The sequence below is a fragment of the Microcaecilia unicolor genome, chromosome 13 (assembly GCF_901765095.1).
Source record: "Microcaecilia unicolor chromosome 13, aMicUni1.1, whole genome shotgun sequence".
NCBI classification, from domain to species: domain Eukaryota; kingdom Metazoa; phylum Chordata; class Amphibia; order Gymnophiona; family Siphonopidae; genus Microcaecilia; species Microcaecilia unicolor.
Genome location: NC_044043.1, coordinates 77,639,178 through 77,659,020, shown reverse-complemented (window position 1 = coordinate 77,659,020; position 19,843 = coordinate 77,639,178). Strand labels below are relative to the sequence as shown.

The following is a 19,843-nucleotide window of genomic DNA, read 5'->3' as shown; positions in this document are numbered from 1 at the left end:
TATCCTGATAACCACAGCAGTTAGCTGGCACTGGCCTCAGTACGTGGGAAGAGCTGGCAGTTATCTGGAAAGTGGCAATATTCAGACTGCTATCTGGATATCCGGATAAAGTTGCAATCCTAACTTTATTTATTTATTTATTACATTTGTACCTCGCGCTTTCCCACAGATGGCAGGCTCAATGCAGCTTACATAGTAACAGTATAAAGAATTACAAAGTCGTAAGAAGAATATACAATTTGAGTAAATGCAATATTAATGGGGTTCACGGATAAGTAAATAGAATATGCGAGGAACTGAGTTTGATTCCCACTTCAGGCACAGGCAGCTCCTTGTGACTCTGGGCAAGTCACTTAACCCTCCATTGCCCCATGTAAGCCGCATTGAGCCTGTCATGAGTGGGAAAGCGCAGGGTACAAATGTAACAAAAATAAAATAGATACTATTGGAGATTCTACATGGAATGTTGCTACTATTGGAGATTCTACATGGAATGTTGCTATTCCACTAGCAACATTCCGTGTAGAAGGCTGCGCAGGCTTCTGTTTCTGTGAGTCTGACAGACTCACAGAAGCAGAAGCCTGCGCGGCCACATTGGTGATCTGCAAGGGCCGACTTCTACATGGAATGTTGCTGGTGGAATAGCAACATTCCATGTAGAATCTCAAATAGTAGCAACAGTGGAGGAGTGGCCTAGTGGTTAGGGTGGTGGACTTTGGTCCTGGGGAACTGAGGAACTGAGTTCGATTCCCACTTCAGGCACAGGCAGCTCCTTGTGACTCTGGGCAAGTCACTTAACCCTCCATTGCCCCATGTAAGCCGCATTGAGCCTGCCATGAGTGGGAAAGCGCAGGGTACAAATGTAACAAAAAACAAACAAAACAAAATATAGGAGGAATTGGGTGCAGGAGGAATGAGCGTTGGGAGGTAGGCATAGGAAGATAGATAGGAATGGATAAGGGGTAGCAATAAAGATAATGGGAAACATGGGCAATGTATAACAATCGTCAAAAAGAGTCATGTGGGCAGGCTCTGGTTAGGCCTTATCCAGAAAGTAGTTTAAATATAGATGGTGGCACTACCCACTCTGCACGGACAATTAGCACCACTCTTTATCTCAGGGTGGGCAACCTGTAGCCCGCCATTGAATTTTATGTGGCACCTGAGACCATGGGAAGTCTACTTAAGAACGTAAAAACAGCCATACTGGGTCAGATCAATGGTCCATCTAGCCCAGTATCCTGCTTTCAACAGTGGCCAATCCAGGTCACAAGAACCTGGCAGAAACCCAATTAGTAGCACCATTCCATGCTACCAAGCCCAGGGCAAGCAATGGCTTCCCCCATGTCATCTCAACAACAGACTATGAACTTTTCCTCCAGGAACTTGTCCAAACATTTTTTTAAATCCAGATACACTAACCGCCATTACCACATCCTCCGGCAACGAGTTCCAGAGCTTAATTATTCTGTGAGTGACAAAAGTATTTCCTTCTATTTGTTTTAAAAGTATTTCCATATAACTTCATTAAGTGTCCCCTAGTCTTTGTACTTTTTGAAAGAGTAAAAATTCGATTCACTTCTATTCATTCTATACTATTCAGGAACTCCTCCCATATGAGGAAAGGTTAAATAGGGTAGGGCTCTTCAGCTTGGAAAAAAGATGACTGAGGGGGGATATGATTGAGGTCTATAAAATCCTGAGTGGTGTAGAAACGGCAGAAATGAATTGATTTTTCACTCTTTCAAAAAGTACGAAGAGCAGGGATCACTTGATGAAACCACATAGTAACATATAATAACATAGTAGATGATGGCAGAAAAAGACCTGCACAGTCCATCCAGTCTGCCCAACAAGATAAACTCATATGTGCTACTTTTTGTGTATACCTTGATTTCTACCTGTCCTCTTCAGGGCACAGATCGCACAAGTCGGCCCAGCACTATCCCCGCCTCCCAACCACCAGCCCCGCCTCCCAACCACCGGCCCTGGCACAGACCGTATAAGTCTGCCCAGCACTATCCCCGCCTCCCAACCACCAGCCCCGCCTCCTGCCACCGGCTCTGGCACAGACCATATAAGTCTGCCCAGCACTATCCCCGCCTCCCACCACCGGCTCTGGCACAGACCGTATAAGTCTTAATCGGCTAGGTTAATCACATAAAAAAGACCACATAAAAGTCAGTCCTATCTTTATGTGGTAACCCATAGCCAATTAATGCTGAATATCTCACTTAACTGGTTGTGTTAGCCGGCTCCATAAACCCAGAAATTCAATGCTGGTGCCCAAACATGGCCGGTCACTGAATTTCTGGGTTTAGAGCTAGCAGTGGTCAGCAAAATGCTGATCATCACCAGCTGAATATCAGGCCCTTATGAATCTAAACTGGATGATTCTGCCACACACAACCTATGCATGAATGTCCATTTCTCTAGGTATCTTAGAACAGGCTCTATGTCAGCAGATCCTGTTCTAAAATACTAGTAGAACTTGACAATCCCGACCTGGATTATCTCAATTCCACTTTATATATCCTTTTAAAAATGCCACTCCACATGTGTACAGTGGTTCTAAAACATAGTAAAACACACCTCCTTCAAATGTCTGCATGCCACCAGCATATAAGTAGCGTTTTTTTCTATAATTGTACATCTATGAACACTTACGAAAAGAACCAGATTTTTGTACATGTCAAATGGCATCTAACCCAAGGAGATTTGATGAACAGGAGACAGTGTGACATCACAAAGCTGAAGCCGGGCCACCCAAGGAGGTTTTCATTCTCCCCAGTGCATCCAAAACAATGTAATTGAAAGAGCAATAAACTCTGTCTACTGGCTTCAGAATAGCCACTCTAATAGGCCACGCACGTTCCTGCTGTCTTCTGTTCATTAAACCTACTTGATATAACCCTTCTAAAATCACCTCTATAGAACAGTATGGAACACCAATTCGATTATGTAAGTAAGATTGAGGAATCAAGTGTATTAGGGCCAAATAGACCCCAGATCCCAGTTAGTCAATGCTGTATAAAGCCACTGTTTGAGCATAATGCCCTTTCACTTCTAGATTTGACTGGCCTGCTCTACAGAACTTCAGCGAGCAAAAGCGCTGGACACATAAATGCTTTTCAGTATCAACTTAAAAGTCCAATACAGAGTTCCAAGATAACTATGGAATTTTTACTGACGGCTATGTTTGCAGACTGTCAAGCCTAAGAAACGTAAACACACACATTTTCCAAAACGCCGACCACAGACAACAGCACTGCTTTGGGTGCAAACCAATTACCTCTTGCTGGCCTCCAAGATGTCATCGATGTTGGAAAAGAGATGATGATGCTCCGTGGCAGTCATGGTCTGCTTTAGCTCCTCGGATTTTTTGAAGAGACGGATCAGAATCCCCAGGCTGTGTTGGTAGGAGTATTCTGAAGTGATTATTTCAAAGATGGCCTAATAACAGAGGGGTGGCAATTAAGGGACATGAGAGTGGAGGGGTAGCCTAGTGATTAGAGCATTGGGGAAACAAGGGTTCAAAATCCCACTGAAGCTCCTTGTGACGTTACTTAACCTTCCATTAACTGTGGGACAAACTTATGCAGCAATAAGATTATTGGGGAGTAAATATAAGTATGATCACGTTACTCCATTGTTCATTCAATATCGTCGGCTGCCTATTAAATTTAGAATGTCTTTTAAGGTATTAATGTAGGCACACAAAGCTTATTATGAGTTGCAACCATCATACTTAAGTTCGTGAACAATTCCTTATATTCCAGGTAGGACGCTTACAGGATTTCAGAATGGTGATTCCGTCTAGGGCTAAAATAAAACATGATTGGACAAGAGACAGTTTTCTCTTGCCTTGCACTGGGTTTATAGAATAAAATCCCGAAAAATATTCGATGTTAGGGAAATTCAAGCCCATGCTTAAAAGTTTTTATTACTGCCAGGCTTTTAATAATGTTAATGATTCACAAATAAGGATTTGCTGAACATACTGCAATTGGGAAGTGAGTTTGGTTCATCTTGCATGAAAGTGGTTAAGTCTTTCCTATCTGGCTATTTAATAATTGTATTTTTATTTGTAACCCACCTTGATCTGGCTAAGCTTGGTGCAATAACAATGCACACATAGGGAGGATTCTATAAATGGTGCCTAGGGCCAGTTTTCAGCAGGCATAAATGCTGGCGCTCGAAGTTCAGCGCAGAAATTGGCGCTAAGTGCCTATTCTACACTCTGCTCCTTATAGAATATGAGTTTTATGTGGATCTTTCCAGCACCTAACTTTCGCTGCCATTTACTGAATCCCTGCTCATAGTGACTATTGAGTTATGAAAAGTTTTTAAAAATGTACATCGCAGTGGCATAGCCACAGGAGGGCCCAGGCGGGCACAGGCCCACCCACTTTGAGTCCAGACCCATCCAAAAGTGGCACATCTCCAATGTGGCTGGTGGGACTCCACAAGGCCCACAGCTGAAGACTCCAGACGTCTTTCCCTCCCCTCCTTCGCAAGCGATCTGGCGTCTCTCAACTCCACATCCAACCCCCATATCTTGTAAATGTTTCAGTTCCTCATCAGCAGTGAGCAGCAATTTGTACTCGCTGCTTGCGCTGGCCCAGAACCTTCCCTGTGACGCAACTTACTGTTTCTGCATAGGTGGGACCACGTCAGAGGGGAGGGCTCTGGGCTGGCACAAGAGTCGGTGCTCACTGCCGGCAAAGAACTGAAGCGTTTACAAGATTTGGGGAGGGGAGAGAGTTGAGAGACACCTGATCACCTGGGGCGGCAGGGTTCTTGTACCCACCCACTTTGGGCTCAGGCCCACCCAAAATTGGGTGTCTGGCTACGCCCCTGGTACAACAGTATTTCCAATACACCTGCCAAATTCATAATCACAATGAATTATGCATGGGCCAGATTCAATAAATGACATCTAAAATGTAGGCATGTCAGAATAGCATGCGTAGACTATTCTATAAACTGTGTCTACTGTAAGGCATGGTTTATAGAATAGCGCATAGACCGGGGGAACGCGTCTACATTCAGGCGCGGCCAATTATGCCACTGAAAACCTGGTGTAAACATCCGCACCTAAATGCAGGCATGTTACTTATATTTATGCGCGTTGTTATAGAATTTGGGGTAACACCCCAACACACCCACACTCTTCCCATGGCTGTGCCCCTCTTTCAGTTACGCACGTTGGAATTTACGCGTTCCTCTTTTTAGAATACGCCTAAAAAGAACTGCGCATAAATACCAAGTATTGCCAATTGGTGGTAATAATTGGTCGCTATCGGCCAATTATCAAGACTAACTGGCCCGTCACTCAATCAAGGCATGTGCGTAAATTAGGTGTGCGCCAAATTTAACCCGCGCAACCTGCCGCACGTTATATAGAATCCAGAGGTAAATGCTTCTAATCTGGCCTACTAGTCATGTTTGCTTTGTTGTAACGTAACCTGCTGCAATCTGCCCTTGCTTTAAAGAGCTCTGTTGGCACCTTCATAGGCCCCGGCTGTGTGAACATCATTAATTCAGTAATAATCATCTTTAGTTAACCTTTGCAGGAATAACTCAGCCGTTCGGTAAAGAACACACAGCGCACCGACAGTCCCTTACCTCTTGTCTCTTGCGTTCTTCAGGTGCTAACTTGTCAAGAATACCAGTTTCCTGTACCTGTACAAGGAAAAAGAACACAGAGGTCTTTATCTATTGTACCTTGCCCAGGTCATTCTGTTCACTATTGTTTTGCTTTATTTTTTTTTGAAATGTGATACAGGGACTTACACTCCACTCCCTTCCTCTCATCTGTGCCTCTCCTATATAGATAGAATGGGGTTTTTTTTTTAAGTGTTAAAATGTTTCATTAATTTTCTTTGTGATTTAGCATTGTGATTGTGGACTCTGAGTTTGATTCCTGGACCCAAGTCCTTCTGTTCAGACTGAGAAATAAGCATGACCACACACTCTGGTGAGGTGAAAAGAGAGGAGATCCCCAGCACTGTGACACCTGTGTGTGGGATTAAGGGTTTGTGCATGGGTGTAGGCTCAAAGTGCCCATGCACATCACCTGGAAGAACAGCACCTCGTAATTCTTAATTTTCAGCTACATGGCTGCATCATCAAGGTAAGTAACTAGCTCAGAGATTTTCCAACCTTTTTCGTCTCACGGCACACTTACACGGCGCTAAAATTGTTACGGTACACCCACACACACTGTATAGCATTTTACCTTCTCGCCCCCCCCCCCCCCACACACACAAATAATCCAGCATTTACCGTCTCTTCCCCGACCTCCACAAATACTCCAGCATAATGCCCTCCTGTCCCCTCTCCAGAGATCTCTCCTTGTCTCTCTTGAATCCCCCCTCCCCCCATGTACTTAAAAAATTTTTTTTGTCACTAGCAGTCAGTGGTAGCGAGCTGCCATTCAGACAGCCTGCTTGCGCCAACCCTGGAGCCTTTTCTCCGACGCTTCCCACTTACGCGGCAGCAAACATTCATGTCAGAGAGAAGGCTCTGAGGTTGGCACGAGCAGGCCATATGAATCGCGACTTGCTGCCACCAACTGCTAGAGACAAAAAAATTTTTTTTAAGGGTACGCTCCATTCCAGCACAAATTAAGCTGGCCCTACTAATAAATGACCCTCACCTCCCGTGGCACACCTGCGGACCAGCCGCAGCACACCAATTGACACGGAACCCTGGTTGAAAAATGCTGAGTTAGCTTATACCCCTGGGTCCATGCAGAAGGAGGTTGAGGTCTGCAGTCGCCATCTTTTAACGTTCACTGCAATGGGAATTAAATGGACTAAAAGTACAGGTCTGCTCTGTGAACTGGCTGGGTTACAGTTAAGGTTCTAACTAGGCTAGGAGAGGTATAAATGCACAAGAAGGTGAGCCGGGCCAATTAAAATAAAGAAGTCCTGCTAGACATTCATATGAATTTATGGCTCTGTTCACTGCTAGCTGATTGTTTCTATTAAGCCCAAAGGTCCTTCAAATTCAGCTTATCAAATTAACATAGTCTCAGTCTAGCACCATTAATGACCCCGTCCTAACACAGTCAGTTTTGATTTATTAGGGCACCTTTCATCCAAACAATTAAATATTTTACAAATAAACACAGAGCACTGAGGATGTTGTTTGGTCTGGCAGCACATTCTAGTGGCAGGACTAAACAAAAGTCAGTACCGCAGGAAACACTGGCAGACTTCGCGCCTTCTGTCTCGCTGCTCCCTACGCCTGGAATAAACTTCCTGAGCCCCTACGTCTTGCCCCATCCTTGGCCACCTTTAAATCTAGACTGAAAGCCCACCTCTTTAACATTGCTTTTGACTCGTAACCACTCGCCTCCACCTAACCTCCTCTCCTCCTTCCCGTACACATTAATTGATTTGCTTACTTTATTTTTTTGTCTATTAGATTGTAAGCTCTTTGAGCAGGGACTGTCTTTCTTCTATGTTTGTGCAGCGCAAGCCTTGTAGCGCTATAAAAACGCTAAATAGTAGTAGTAGGTTCTCTTAGCCCAATTAGTAGGCCGACTGGTCATATTTCCCACCTCACCCTCACCACTCTCCATAACTGTCCCACTTCTTTCACTATTTCACTCCGTGGAAGACAATCCCAGGCATCCACTATTCTTCTGGGCAGTGGCGTTCCTAGGGGGGCTGGCACCCGGGGCGGATCGCCGATTCGCCCCGCCCCCCGGGTGCAGCGCCCCCCCCGATGCAGCACGGCCCCCCCCCCCCCCCGGCAAAAGGACACCCTCACGAAAGAACCCCCCGCCAGGTGCACGCCGCCGGGGGGGGGGGGGGGGGGTGCCGCACGCGCCTGTCCTCCGTTGTTCCATGCTTCTTCTGTGCCCCGGAACAGGAAGTAACCTGTTCCGGGGCAGAGAAGAAGCATGGAACAACGGAGGGCAGGCGCGCACGGCACCCCTCCCCCCCCCCCCCGGCGGCGTACACCCGGGGCGGACCGCCCCCACCGCCCCCCCCCTAGGAACGCCACTGCTTCTGGGAAAGAAATTTGTCTCCTCACATACACTTTCTGAAGAAGATTTTAAGCACAAGTTCTTAAAAAGAAAAGTCCATAAACCATTACTGAGGTGGACTTGGGATATTCCTGGGACAAACAGCATAAAATCTGTTTAACTCTTTGGGATCTTGCCAGGTAATTGTGACCTGGACTGGACACTGTTAGAAATGGGATACTGGGCTTGATGGACCTTCAGTCTGTGCCAGTATGGTGATGCTTTATGTACTTGGTATTAGCCTTGTTCTTTCAATTCTCATCAGTCCTTAATTTGGGAATCACTGCCCTAGTCTTTCTACTTTTTGAGAAGAGTAAACAATTGATTCACATCTACCTGTTTCACTCCCTTTATCCTTTATACATCTAACTTATAGAATGCTATAATTTACATCCATATTTTAGCAATTTTAACCATCTTCCGAAGGCTAATGAAAACAGACCTTTTCAAGAAAGCATACCATAAACATCCATCTTAAATACTAAATATCAACACTTTATATGATCTATACGTAGAGGAGTGTGGTAGCCGTGTTAGTCCACTCTTAAGGTTATCAATAGAAATCAAACAAAATAAAACATGGAAAAGAAAATAAGATGATACCTTTTTTATTGGACATAACTTAATACATTTCTTGATTATCAAGAAATGTATTAAGTTATGTCCAATAAAAAAGGTATCATCTTATTTTCTTTTCCATGTTTTATTTTGTTTGATTTCTATTGATAACCTATGATCTATACAAAACTGAAATCACCACCTTAAACCCTATGCCAAATAGGATCTCTCTATAGCCGATGACCTAATGTAGGTTATAATCCAATTTATTACTCAGGAACCTTATACAACACCATAATGTATTATTCTGTACCAAGTATGTATGCACATGGTACATATATATACCATGACCTGTATCATATATGTTATGTTCCATGTATGTTACCACAATACCATTCGTAATTCTGCTACCCGGAAATGGCAACAGCCATTACGGCAAATGTAAGCCACATTGAGCCTGCAAATAGGTGGGAAAATGTGGGATACAAATGCTACAAATTAATTAATTAATTAAGGTGCAAACACACCGGCTCTATGGCTAAAGTATAGGCACCCATGTAACTGGTTACGCTCTGACTTTCTTTCACAGAATATAGGTACACTGTTCTAGAATTGCCCTCCGCAAGCCCAGAACAATATTCAGCTAAGGAAGTGACAAAAGCTCTCAGCAGCAGCTGGTTTCCAGCTGTTCATCGATTTCCATTTAAGAGATGTGTTCAACTCCTCCGCAAACTTAAGCTGTCGCAGTGGGAGACCCATAACATCACTAAGTAAGGCAAATCACGCCAGCATTCTTCCTGCTGCCCTGGTAACCAACATATTTTGCATTCCAGGATTCGTTCCTTTTGCCTTGTCACCTCCAGTGGCCGCCTGCTGTCCGTCAGCACGTATACTGTGGCTGATCACCCCCTGCACTTCAGCAAGATGGCCTACACGTGCTACGTACGTCCCACAGGGCAGATGAGGTAAAACCACGGAGCTCAGAAAGAAAGCAAAAACGTACCGAGGGGATGGAGAACACAATGCTACGGAAACCACTCCAGTTCAATGACAACCTTCTGACTTACGTTTCATGGTGCTTATCAAGGAACATGCCAAAAAGAACTGATGATGTAAAGAGTTTCCAAGGTTCAAAAATATTGCTGTTACTTACAGTCTATCTACATTATAAAACACCACCTACTACAGGCAAAGAAGCACATGAAATGGCACAGATCAACTGGAGTCCATGATATTGTAACAGGAAGGAAACTGGGCTTTAGGAACCTCATCTACCGTTGTAGCCTACACTTCTAGATGTGGAACGGAGATGGCGGGTCCATTTTGGGAGCTTTCCAGAACTGCTGTTGGGAAGAGGGTAACATAGTAACATAGTAGATGACGGCAGAAAAAGACCTGCATGGTCCATCCAGTCTGCCCATGACAAACTCATATGTGTATACCTTACCTTGAATTTGTACCTGTCTTTTTCAGGGCACAGACCGTATAAGTCTGCCCAGCAGTATTTCCCGCCTCCCAACCACCAGTCCCGCCTCCCATCACCGGCTCTGGTACAGACCGTATAAGTCTGCCCTCCCCTATCCTCGCCTCCCAACCACCACCCCCTCTTCCCCCAACTGCTCCGCCACCCAATTTCAGCTAAGCTTCTGAGGATCCATTCCTTCTGCACAGGATTCCTCTATGCATATCCCACGCATGTTTGAACTCCGTTACCGTTTTCATCTCCACCACCTCCCGCGGGAGGGCATTCCAAGCGTCCACCACCCTCTCCGTGAAAAAATACTTCCTGACATCTTTCCTGAGTCTGCCCCCCTTCAATCTCATTTCATGTCCTCTCGTTCTACCGCCTTCCCATCTCCGGAAAAGATTCGTTTGCGGATTAATACCTTTCAAATATTTGAACGTCTGTATCATATCACCCCTGTTCCTCCTTTCCTACAGGGTGTACATGTTCAGGTCAGCAAGCCTCTCTTCATACGTCTTGGAACGTAAATCCTATACCATCCTCGTAGCTTTTCTTTGCACCGCTTCCATTTTTTTTAACATCCTTCGCAAGATACGGCCTCCAAAACTGAACACAATACTCCAGGTGGGGCCTCACCAACGTCTTATACAGGGGCATTAAAACCTCCTTTCTTCTGCTGGTCACTCCTCTCTCCATACAGCCTAGCAATCTTCTAGCTACTGCCACCGCCTTGTCGCACTGTTTCGTCGCCTTCAGGTCCTCAGATACTATCACCCCAAGATCCCTCTCCCCGTCCGTGCCTTTCAGACTCTCCCAGCCTAACACATACGTCTCCCTTGGATTTCTACTCCCTAAGTGCATCACTTTGCATTTCTTCGCATTGAATTTTAATTGCCAAACGTTAGACCATTCTTCTAGCTTCTTCAGATCTTTTTTCATGTTTTCCACACCCTCCGGGGTGTCCACTCTGTTGGAAATCTTGGTGTCATCAGCAAAAGGCAGACTTTACCTTGTAAAGGACACACCAACTCAAAGACCCAATATCTCTGGTAGGCTTAACTCCAAAAGCTCGTATGATTCATTAGATTTGGATGCAACTGCTCAATTTGTGTGTGTGTGGGGAGGGGGGGGGGGGGTGGTTTCACTTATTTTATTTCTGTCTGTCTCACAAAATATCCACCTCCAACATTCTGAAGCCGAGAAACCTCGTGCGGTTGGTCACTTCTGCTTGTGACGAACCCGGAAGTACGTGATGTCAATTCAGGAGATGGATACAGAGAGCAGGAATGCCTCAGCCATGCAGTCAGCTTCAGAATGTTGGAGGTGCCTTTTATTATATAGGAAACGAACTGACCAATCTTATTTAATAGAATGCACCTCCAACATTCTGAAGCCGAGAAACCTCGTGCGGTTGGTCACTTCTGCTTGTGACGAACCCGGAAGTACGTGATGTCAATTCAGGAGATGGATACAGAGAGCAGGAATGCCTCAGCCATGCAGTCAGCTTCAGAATGTTGGAGGTGCCTTTTATTATATAGGAAACGAACTGACCAATCCTATTTAATAGAATGCACCTCCAACATTCTGAAGCCGAGAAACCTCGTGCGGTTGGTCACTTCTGCTTGTGACGAACCCGGAAGTACGTGATGTCAATTCAGGAGATGGATACAGAGAGCAGGAATGCCTCAGCCATGCAGTCAGCTTCAGAATGTTGGAGGTGCGTTTTATTATATAGGATTATGTATGCGCATTTTGTAAACTGCTTAGAATATTGAGATAACGCAGGGTATACATTTTGTAAACCTGATTTTAACAGCAGTCCAGACAAAGAATTTAGATTAACCCAGAACATAGCTGCTCTTTGTAAACCACATAGGGCTCCTTTTACTAAGGTGCACTAATGGATTTAATGCAGCCCACTGTATTTCTATGGGCTGCATGGCATTTAGCATGTGTTAATCATTAGCATGCTTTAGAAAAGGACCCCGAAACAAGAAAAATGACTTCTTTACCTATTAGAAGTGGCATTAAACCAAACATTCAGCAACGGTACCTATATAATACCCTCCGATGTAATACCCTTTGGGGAGGGCAGTTGCTTGTATTGTTCTTGTAAGATAGTTTGAGTGAGAGGACAAGGTTTCTTTAAAATGGAAGTGGAGGAGTGGCCTAGTGGTTAGGGTGGTGGACTTTGGTCCTGGGGAACTGAGTTTGATTCCCACTTCAGGCACAGGCAGCTCCTTGTGACTCTGGGCAAGTCACTTAACCCTTCATTCCCCCATGTAATCCGCATTGAGCCTGCCATGAGTGGGAAAGCGCAGGGTACAAATGTAACAAAAATAAAATAGATACTATTGGAGATTCTACATGGAATGTTGCTACTATTGGAGATTCTACATGGAATGTTGCTATTCCACTAGCAACATTCCATGTAGAAGGCTGCGCAGGCTTCTGTTTCTGTGAGTCTGACGTCCTGCACGTACATGCAGGACGTCAGACTCACAGAAGCAGAAGCCTGCGCGGCCACATTGGTGATCTGCAAGGGCCGACTTCTACATGGAATGTTGCTAGTGGAATAGCAACATTCCATGTAGAATCTCAAATAGTAGCAACAGTGGAGGAGTGGCCTAGTGGTTAGGGTGGTGGACTCTGGTCCTGGGGAACTGAGGAACTGAGTTCGATTCCCACTTCAGGCACAGGCAGCTCCTTGTGACTCTGGGCAAGTCACTTAACCCTCCATTGCCCCATGTAAGCCGCATTGAGCTTGCCATGAGTGGGAAAGCGCAGGGTACAAATATAACAAAAAAAAAAAAGTCAAATGTAAAAATAACTTCTAGGGAATCGATGCACTTGTATTCCAGCCACCCAGATCAACTTGCAGTCCAACTATCAAGTTAAGAATAGCCCCTACAGCAGTGAGCTGTACTGCTCACTATTGAGCAAAGTAGCAAAAGACCACTGACAATTACATTTAGTAAATGAACTTCTAAAGGTTTCTAAAAAGCCCACATTTTTAAAGGTTTATGTTCTATTTTAAAGTGCCACCTGGGTGATGCCTATCAAATCTCACTGCTAACTAGCCAGTGGGAATGTTTCAGTTTCTAGACAGAGTATACCAGGTGTTACAGAGCTTAACACGTGGCAGAAAATGGACCGACCCGGGTTACAGGAGAACTGGAAAAAGTAACAGGAGAGTAGAAGAAAGCTGAAAGACCTCCATGGAGGCCAGAGAGGAGACGTTGCTTTTCCACTTCCAAAAACTAACGCCCACCGCCACCTGCAAGAAGCCGTTGTCCTTACCTCTGGGAGCTGACTCCAGATCAGCTGGACAGGCCGATAATTCTTCACCACAATACTCTGATCTGGTCCGGGGTGCCCTGGGGAGTTGTCGTCCAGTAAGTCATCATCCGACTCCTGATTGTTGGAGCTGAGACCTCTCTCGTGGAACTCCTGGTACAGCCTGGGGTCTGGAGACAGAATACGAGCCAGAAAATTGTATAATGTCTCAGAAAAATCGCTCCCTTTCCCAGGGCCTTCCTCCTCCTTCGGCCTGTCAAAAAGCGTTGGGAAGCTAAAGCCAAAACCCTCCCTTGTAGCCCAGGAAGACCCGGCCACTGAAAGACGTCGGAGAGCTCCTATGATAAGATTTTCCCCCGCCTGGTTGGGCTCCATGGCTTGGAAGTTATTTGGTGTGAATCTCTTAGGTTTAGTAGACTTAAGGGAATGAAGGAAGGTGACATCTGTGTGTTGAATTTTACACTTTCGCTTCATGGGCCTGGTTGAGTCATCCTAAATCATCACAAGCTACCTCCAAGTCCCTCTTAGATGGAAATGCAAGGCAAACATTTATAGTTTCTGCAATTACTCTACAGCACATCTGGGCAGAGCCTAAATTAAAACAAAGATCTCTGGATATTTGGGTGTATTATAGTGTAGGGTAGATAACATGGCATGCCAAGAACATTTAGAGGTAGATATTTAAAATGATTTAACCAAGTAGGAGATGCACTTGCTCACTCAAATTGCAATGAGCTGGCTATCCATGGATTTCACGTGGCACTTAATGGATAGTGCCACTGAAAATCCAATGTGACCACTGTAGCAAAATATCAGAAAGTGCCCCCAGTGGAGCTCTTATCTGTTCCCTTCTCCACTACTGCCAACTCCAGACTTCGCGCCTTCTGTCTCGCTGCACCCTACACCTGGAATAAACTTCCTGAGCCCCTACGTCTTGCCCCTTCCTTGGCCACCTTTAAATCTAGACTGAAAGCCCACCTCTTTAACATTGCTTTTGACTCGTAACCACTTGTAACCACCTGCCTCCACCTACCCTCCTCCTTCCTGTACACAATAATTGATTTGATTTGCTTACTTTATTTTTTGTCTATTAGATTGTAAGCTCTTTGAGCAGGGACTGTCTTTCTTCTATGTTTGTGCAGCGCTGCGTACGCCTTGTAGCACTATAGAAATGCTAAATAGTAGTAGTAGTACTCAGAGGATACAGAACCAGTTGTAAGAGGGTACCCTTCTTCCCTGGGCCCCTCTGAACTGCTGGGGTTGCTTCAGTGGAATTTACACCAAGTTAGTAAATCTAGCCCTTGGTTGACCTATGCTAGATCCCATTATAAATTCATGCTTTGGTGCACTTTATAGAATTGCCCATCACCAATTTCCTGGAACTCAATACCCTTAGCTCTGAAGGAAGGGAAACCTTTCAGGTCAAGAATTACGCACACTCTGGTACCTTTAGTAAAAGGAACCTGAGTGTACATAATGCTAGACCTGAAGGGTTCTGTACTGTAATAAGGGAAAAATCAACTGAAATGATCTTATTTGTTTGGAAGAAACTCACCGTCCTTGAAAGAACCAGCATGCCTTTGTAGTTTTTTCCTTCCAAATGTTCTCTGACAAGAAAAAAAAAGGGAAAACAAGCACGTTTATACTTAAAATAGTAAGAGACTCTGTGGTACTAGGAATAGGCAAAGACACTCCCAGTTACATAGAGGCATATTTTCAAAGCACTTTGGGAGGCTAAGTTCCATAGGTTTCTATGGAACTTTGGGAGGCTAAGTGCTTTGAAAATGAGCCCCATAGTAACATAGTAGATGACGGCAGAAAAAGACCTGCACGGTCCATCCAGTCTGCCCACAAGAGAACTCATGTGTGCTACTTTTTGTGTATACCATACTTTGATTTGTACCTGTGTTCTTCAGGGCACAGACCATATAAGTCTGCCCAGCACTATCCCCGCCTCCCAACCACCAGCCCCGCCTCCCACCACCGGCTCTGGCACAGACCGTATAAGTCTGCCCAGCACTATCCCCGCCTCCCAACCACCAGCCCCGCCTCCCAACCACCGGCTCTGGCACAGACCGTATAAGTCTGCCCAGCACTATCCCTGCCTCCCAACCACCAGTCCCGCCTCCCACCACCGGCTCTGGCACAGACCGTTTAAGTCTGCCCAGCACTATCTCCGCCTCCCAACCACCAGCCCCACCTCCCAATCTCGACTAAGCTCCTGAGGATCCATTCCTTCTGCACAGTTGTACCGCAATCCATCTCTAGACTTGTAGGCCTGCTCCTATTCTTAGAGGAGCTGGGACTACAAATCCCTGGATGCAATGGGTCAAACCAGGAACTGGGGCGATACGCCCTGTAGAATGAGAAACTATCAGGTCACCTGAATTGGTATTTAAGGGTGCACACCCTCAGGGAAGGATAAGAAAGTGATCCAAGGACTAGATTGAGAACCACGGAAACTAAATCAATCTCTAATGGAGCAACTTTTCAAGAGCCCGTTAGCCTGCATCATGGCACTGAAAACTGAGCGTATACTTTGAAGGAAATGCAAACATCTCCATTGAATGTTTTTCTGAATGAAAACCCCACATGGACTTTCCCTCCTCTGACCTCCCCCCACACCCCTCTCTCCATCAATAACCTGCATACTATTACCTGCAGTGGAGGTGGGGATAATTTACTGCATTGGCTTTTCCATTGGTACGCTGTTGTTCACCCAAAGGAAACGTATTGAAATCATCTTCTAAGTGGCTCATAAGTCTAGTCAAAGAAACGTTTTGAAGCGTGACTGGCAGAGTGACCAACATACAAACCTAGCAAATGAAATCACGTGGCTATAACTGTTCTAGTAATATTTCTCTGCCTAGAGTCTGTACAAAAAAAATCATTTTTGGCACACACAAAAAAACCCTCTGCTGATATTTATTTATTTAGATTTTGTTCACACCTTTTTCAGTAGTACCTCAAGGTGAGTTACATTCAGGTACTCCGGATATTTCTCTGTCCCAGGAGGGCTCACGATCTAAGTTTGAAGTGACTTGCCCACGATCACAAGCAGCAGCAGTGGGATTTAAACTGGCCACCTCTGGATTGCAAGAGCAGTGCTCTAACCATTAGGCCATTCCTCCACTAAAGCAACATTCCATCTAGAATCTCAAATAGTAGCAACATTCCAGAATCTCAAAAAGTGGCAACATTTCATGTAGAATCTTCAATAGTAGCAACATTCCATATATTTATTTAGATTTTGCTCACACCTTTTTCAGTAGTAGCTCAAGGTGAGTTACATTCAGGTACACTGGATATTTCTCTGTCCCAGGAGAGCTCACAATCCAAGTTTGTACCTGAGGCAATGGAGAGTTAAGTGACTTGCCCAAGATCACAAGGAGCAGCAGCAGTGGGATTTGAACCGGCCACCTCTGGATTGCAAGACCGCTGCTCTAACCACTAGGCCACTCCTATTAGTGCTATTTAACTGGTCAGAACAGAGGCTGACCGGTTAAATAGTGCTTAACCGGCTATCCTCTGCTGAACATCTGGCGGTTAGCGGCTGAATAACCAGTTATAACACGAGACATAACTAGCTACTCACCGATTTTTAAACCAGGTTTGGCTGCGTCAAACCCTGGTATAACTTTGGCTGGTTTAAAGATAACCGGCTATGTCGACATAGCCTGTTATCTTCAAAACGGCCAACCCTCCCCCCCCCCCCCCCCCAATATTCAATGCCAGTCACTGGATACAGCCCGGCACCCGGCATTGAATATCCGGGTTCAGCGCAGACTGTGGGAGACAGCACGGCTAACTCCTGTAGTCTGAATATCGGGGCCCCTAACTACAACAACAAAACACCCTTTTGTTCACCGCTTTGCAGATTGTGTCCTCAAAATTATTGGGATTTTAGCTCATGCCTATTCAGAAGTAGGAAAAGGCATGTTACATTCAGGTACTGTCACATCTTCCAAACTGGAAACTGGGTTTGTAAGCTCTTGGGCCACTGCCGAGGAGCGGCAGGCAAAACCACCCTCAAACCAGGGACAGGGCAGAACAGGACTGGAACCCCGGACTGGGGTTGCAGCAGAGGCAAAACCAGCTGGAACAGGCAGAGCCGGAGCCCTAGTCTTCACCTGCGCTTAGCTGCTTTTCCCCAGGAGTTGAGCCCCTGGGTGCAGGCGGCCGGCAGAGCTTTGCAGGACAGGGAAGGGGCATACCAACAGGCAACACACAACAGAGTAGGACTAAAAGCTGTCAGCGCAGCCACTAAACAAGAAACACAAACACTGACAAACAAAAGACCGAACTGAAAGCTGCCAGGCAGCAACTAAACAAGAAACACAGAGAACCCAGAATTAGACACAGAAACAACTAAGAATCAAGATTAGGACAGTACAAGCAAGGCAACACAAAGACTAAACAGAAACAGGCAAGGAACTAGAACAAGGAATCAAACTCAGGCTGAAGTGCAACAAGCACCCACATACCGGGGCCTAAGACGATGCAAAGGCAAAGCAGAGAGTATCCAAATGGCTAATAAGCCCAGCAGCAACCGAGGCTCAGCTGCAGCAATCACCCGGCAACTACGGGTGCTGTGAATGTCCAAACAAAACAAGCAAGTCCGGCAGCCCGGAAGATTCGGACCAGACTGAACTGAAATCTGGAACGGGTGACAGTAACCAGACAGTCCATCGCAGCCACCAGGTGGTGAGAGGAAGGAGAGCACGAAACATGGGCACAACCGTGACAGGTACACTACTTTTTTTAATTTATAAAAGTCTTTTATTAAATTCAGAGATTAGAATACATCCAAAACTAGGACAGACTATAAGCAATCCAACTTACACAGAACCACAACACATACAAATAGGAGAACAGGTTAAGGGCAGCTGACATCATCATCTCTGAAACAAATAATACAGAACTGGACCTTTCATCTTGGAACAATTTTATAAGATGAAAGAAAACAGCTGAGCAGAACCCAACCCCCACCTAAAAGAAACAACATTCCATACCCCTCCCCCAAAGCATTCAGTGTCCTCTCAGGAACACTAATGTACAGTACAGGCCAGATTCGGTAAATGGTGCTCAAAATTTGGTGTCCCCCCCCCTCCCCAAATGGCACTGAATGGTATTCTGTAATGGGCATTCTGAGTTCAACGCCCTTTACAGAATAGCGTGTAGCGCCAGGATCCGCGCCCAACTTTGGGTGCCAGGCATTACACCAACTGAAACCAAGTGTAAATGCCGACGCGCAACTTGCACCTGGATCCACGCTATTCTATAACTGTGCGCATGTGAAGGAAATGCCCCTGATCCACCCATGCCACCACATGGAAACTCACATGCTGCTCTATAAATGGGCATTTATAAGCGTGCTTTTGCGTGGATCTGCCATTTCTGCCCTGTTCCAGCAGCTTGCATCCGTTAGAACCCTTTTTCCATGCTGAACATTCAAAGTAGCACCTAACGTTCAGCGCTGTACACAGATTTATCCCCTAAATATTTTGCTGTCAGTGGATGGCTTACAATCTAGGGGCTGACGCAGTAAAATGCACTAAACTCTGCACACATGTTGGCTCATCTTTTGTACATGATTTGTGTGTATTCTATTCAGAAAGGAGATGCACTTACGCAGCTGACTTCTCCTACATAAGCGCACAGCTATGGAATGGGCTCCCAAAAGCTGTGGAAAAAAATCCGCGACCACTTGAACTTCAGGAAATCATTAAAAACCAAAAAGGCCTACCCCAACGACCCCACGTAACCCTCTTCACCTACCAACACAGCATGACTACAATTGAACAGGACATCACGCAATCTTCATCCATTCCGACCCTCCACTTATACCTCATACGATCACTATACAACTTTGTATTTGTTAACCACCGACTGGGCAAATGCCTTTGACGGTACTATGCAAGCCACATTGAGTCTGCAAATAGATGGGAAAATGTGGGGTACAAATGCAACAAATAAATAAATAAATAAATTTACACAGTGTGCAAAGCCTCGGGTAAACAGTGCATGGTACGCTTAAAGTGCGCTAGGCTTTGCACACAGGTTAGCTAATCTTTTGCACATGATTTGTGTATATCCTATGCAAAAAGGAGATATGAACAGGAGGTAAGTGTGTTCAAAGCATCTGGTGAACAGTGCACAGCACAGTTAAATCTGTGCTAATAAAGCTGTGCAGAGAGGTGCACAGAAAAAAAAAAGGCTGAACACAATATCAGGCTTTAATGATTTATTTATTTTTATTTTATTTACATTTGTACCCCACACTTTTCCACTCATGGCAGGCTCAATGCGGCTTACATGGGGCAATGGAGGGTTAAGTGACTTGCCCAGAGTCACAAGGAGCTGCCTGTGCCTGAAGTGGGAATCAAACTCAGTTCCTCAGTTCCCCAGGACCAAAGTCCACCACCCTAACCACTAGGCCACTCCTCCACTGTTGCTACTATTTGAGATTCTACATGGAATGT

General features: G+C 45.3%; 1 protein-coding gene across 1 annotated transcript in view; it reads right to left on the bottom strand.

Annotated features, from left to right (window-relative positions):
- The window catches only part of ARHGEF16 (Rho guanine nucleotide exchange factor 16), a 102,003-nt gene that overhangs the window by 46,519 nt on the left and 35,641 nt on the right, over positions 1 to 19,843 (bottom strand). Inside the window, 4 exon segments of the mRNA XM_030222588.1 lie at positions 3,293 to 3,453; positions 5,629 to 5,685; positions 13,365 to 13,531; positions 14,917 to 14,968. Coding sequence (XP_030078448.1) covers positions 3,293 to 3,453; positions 5,629 to 5,685; positions 13,365 to 13,531; positions 14,917 to 14,968 — 437 coding nt within the window.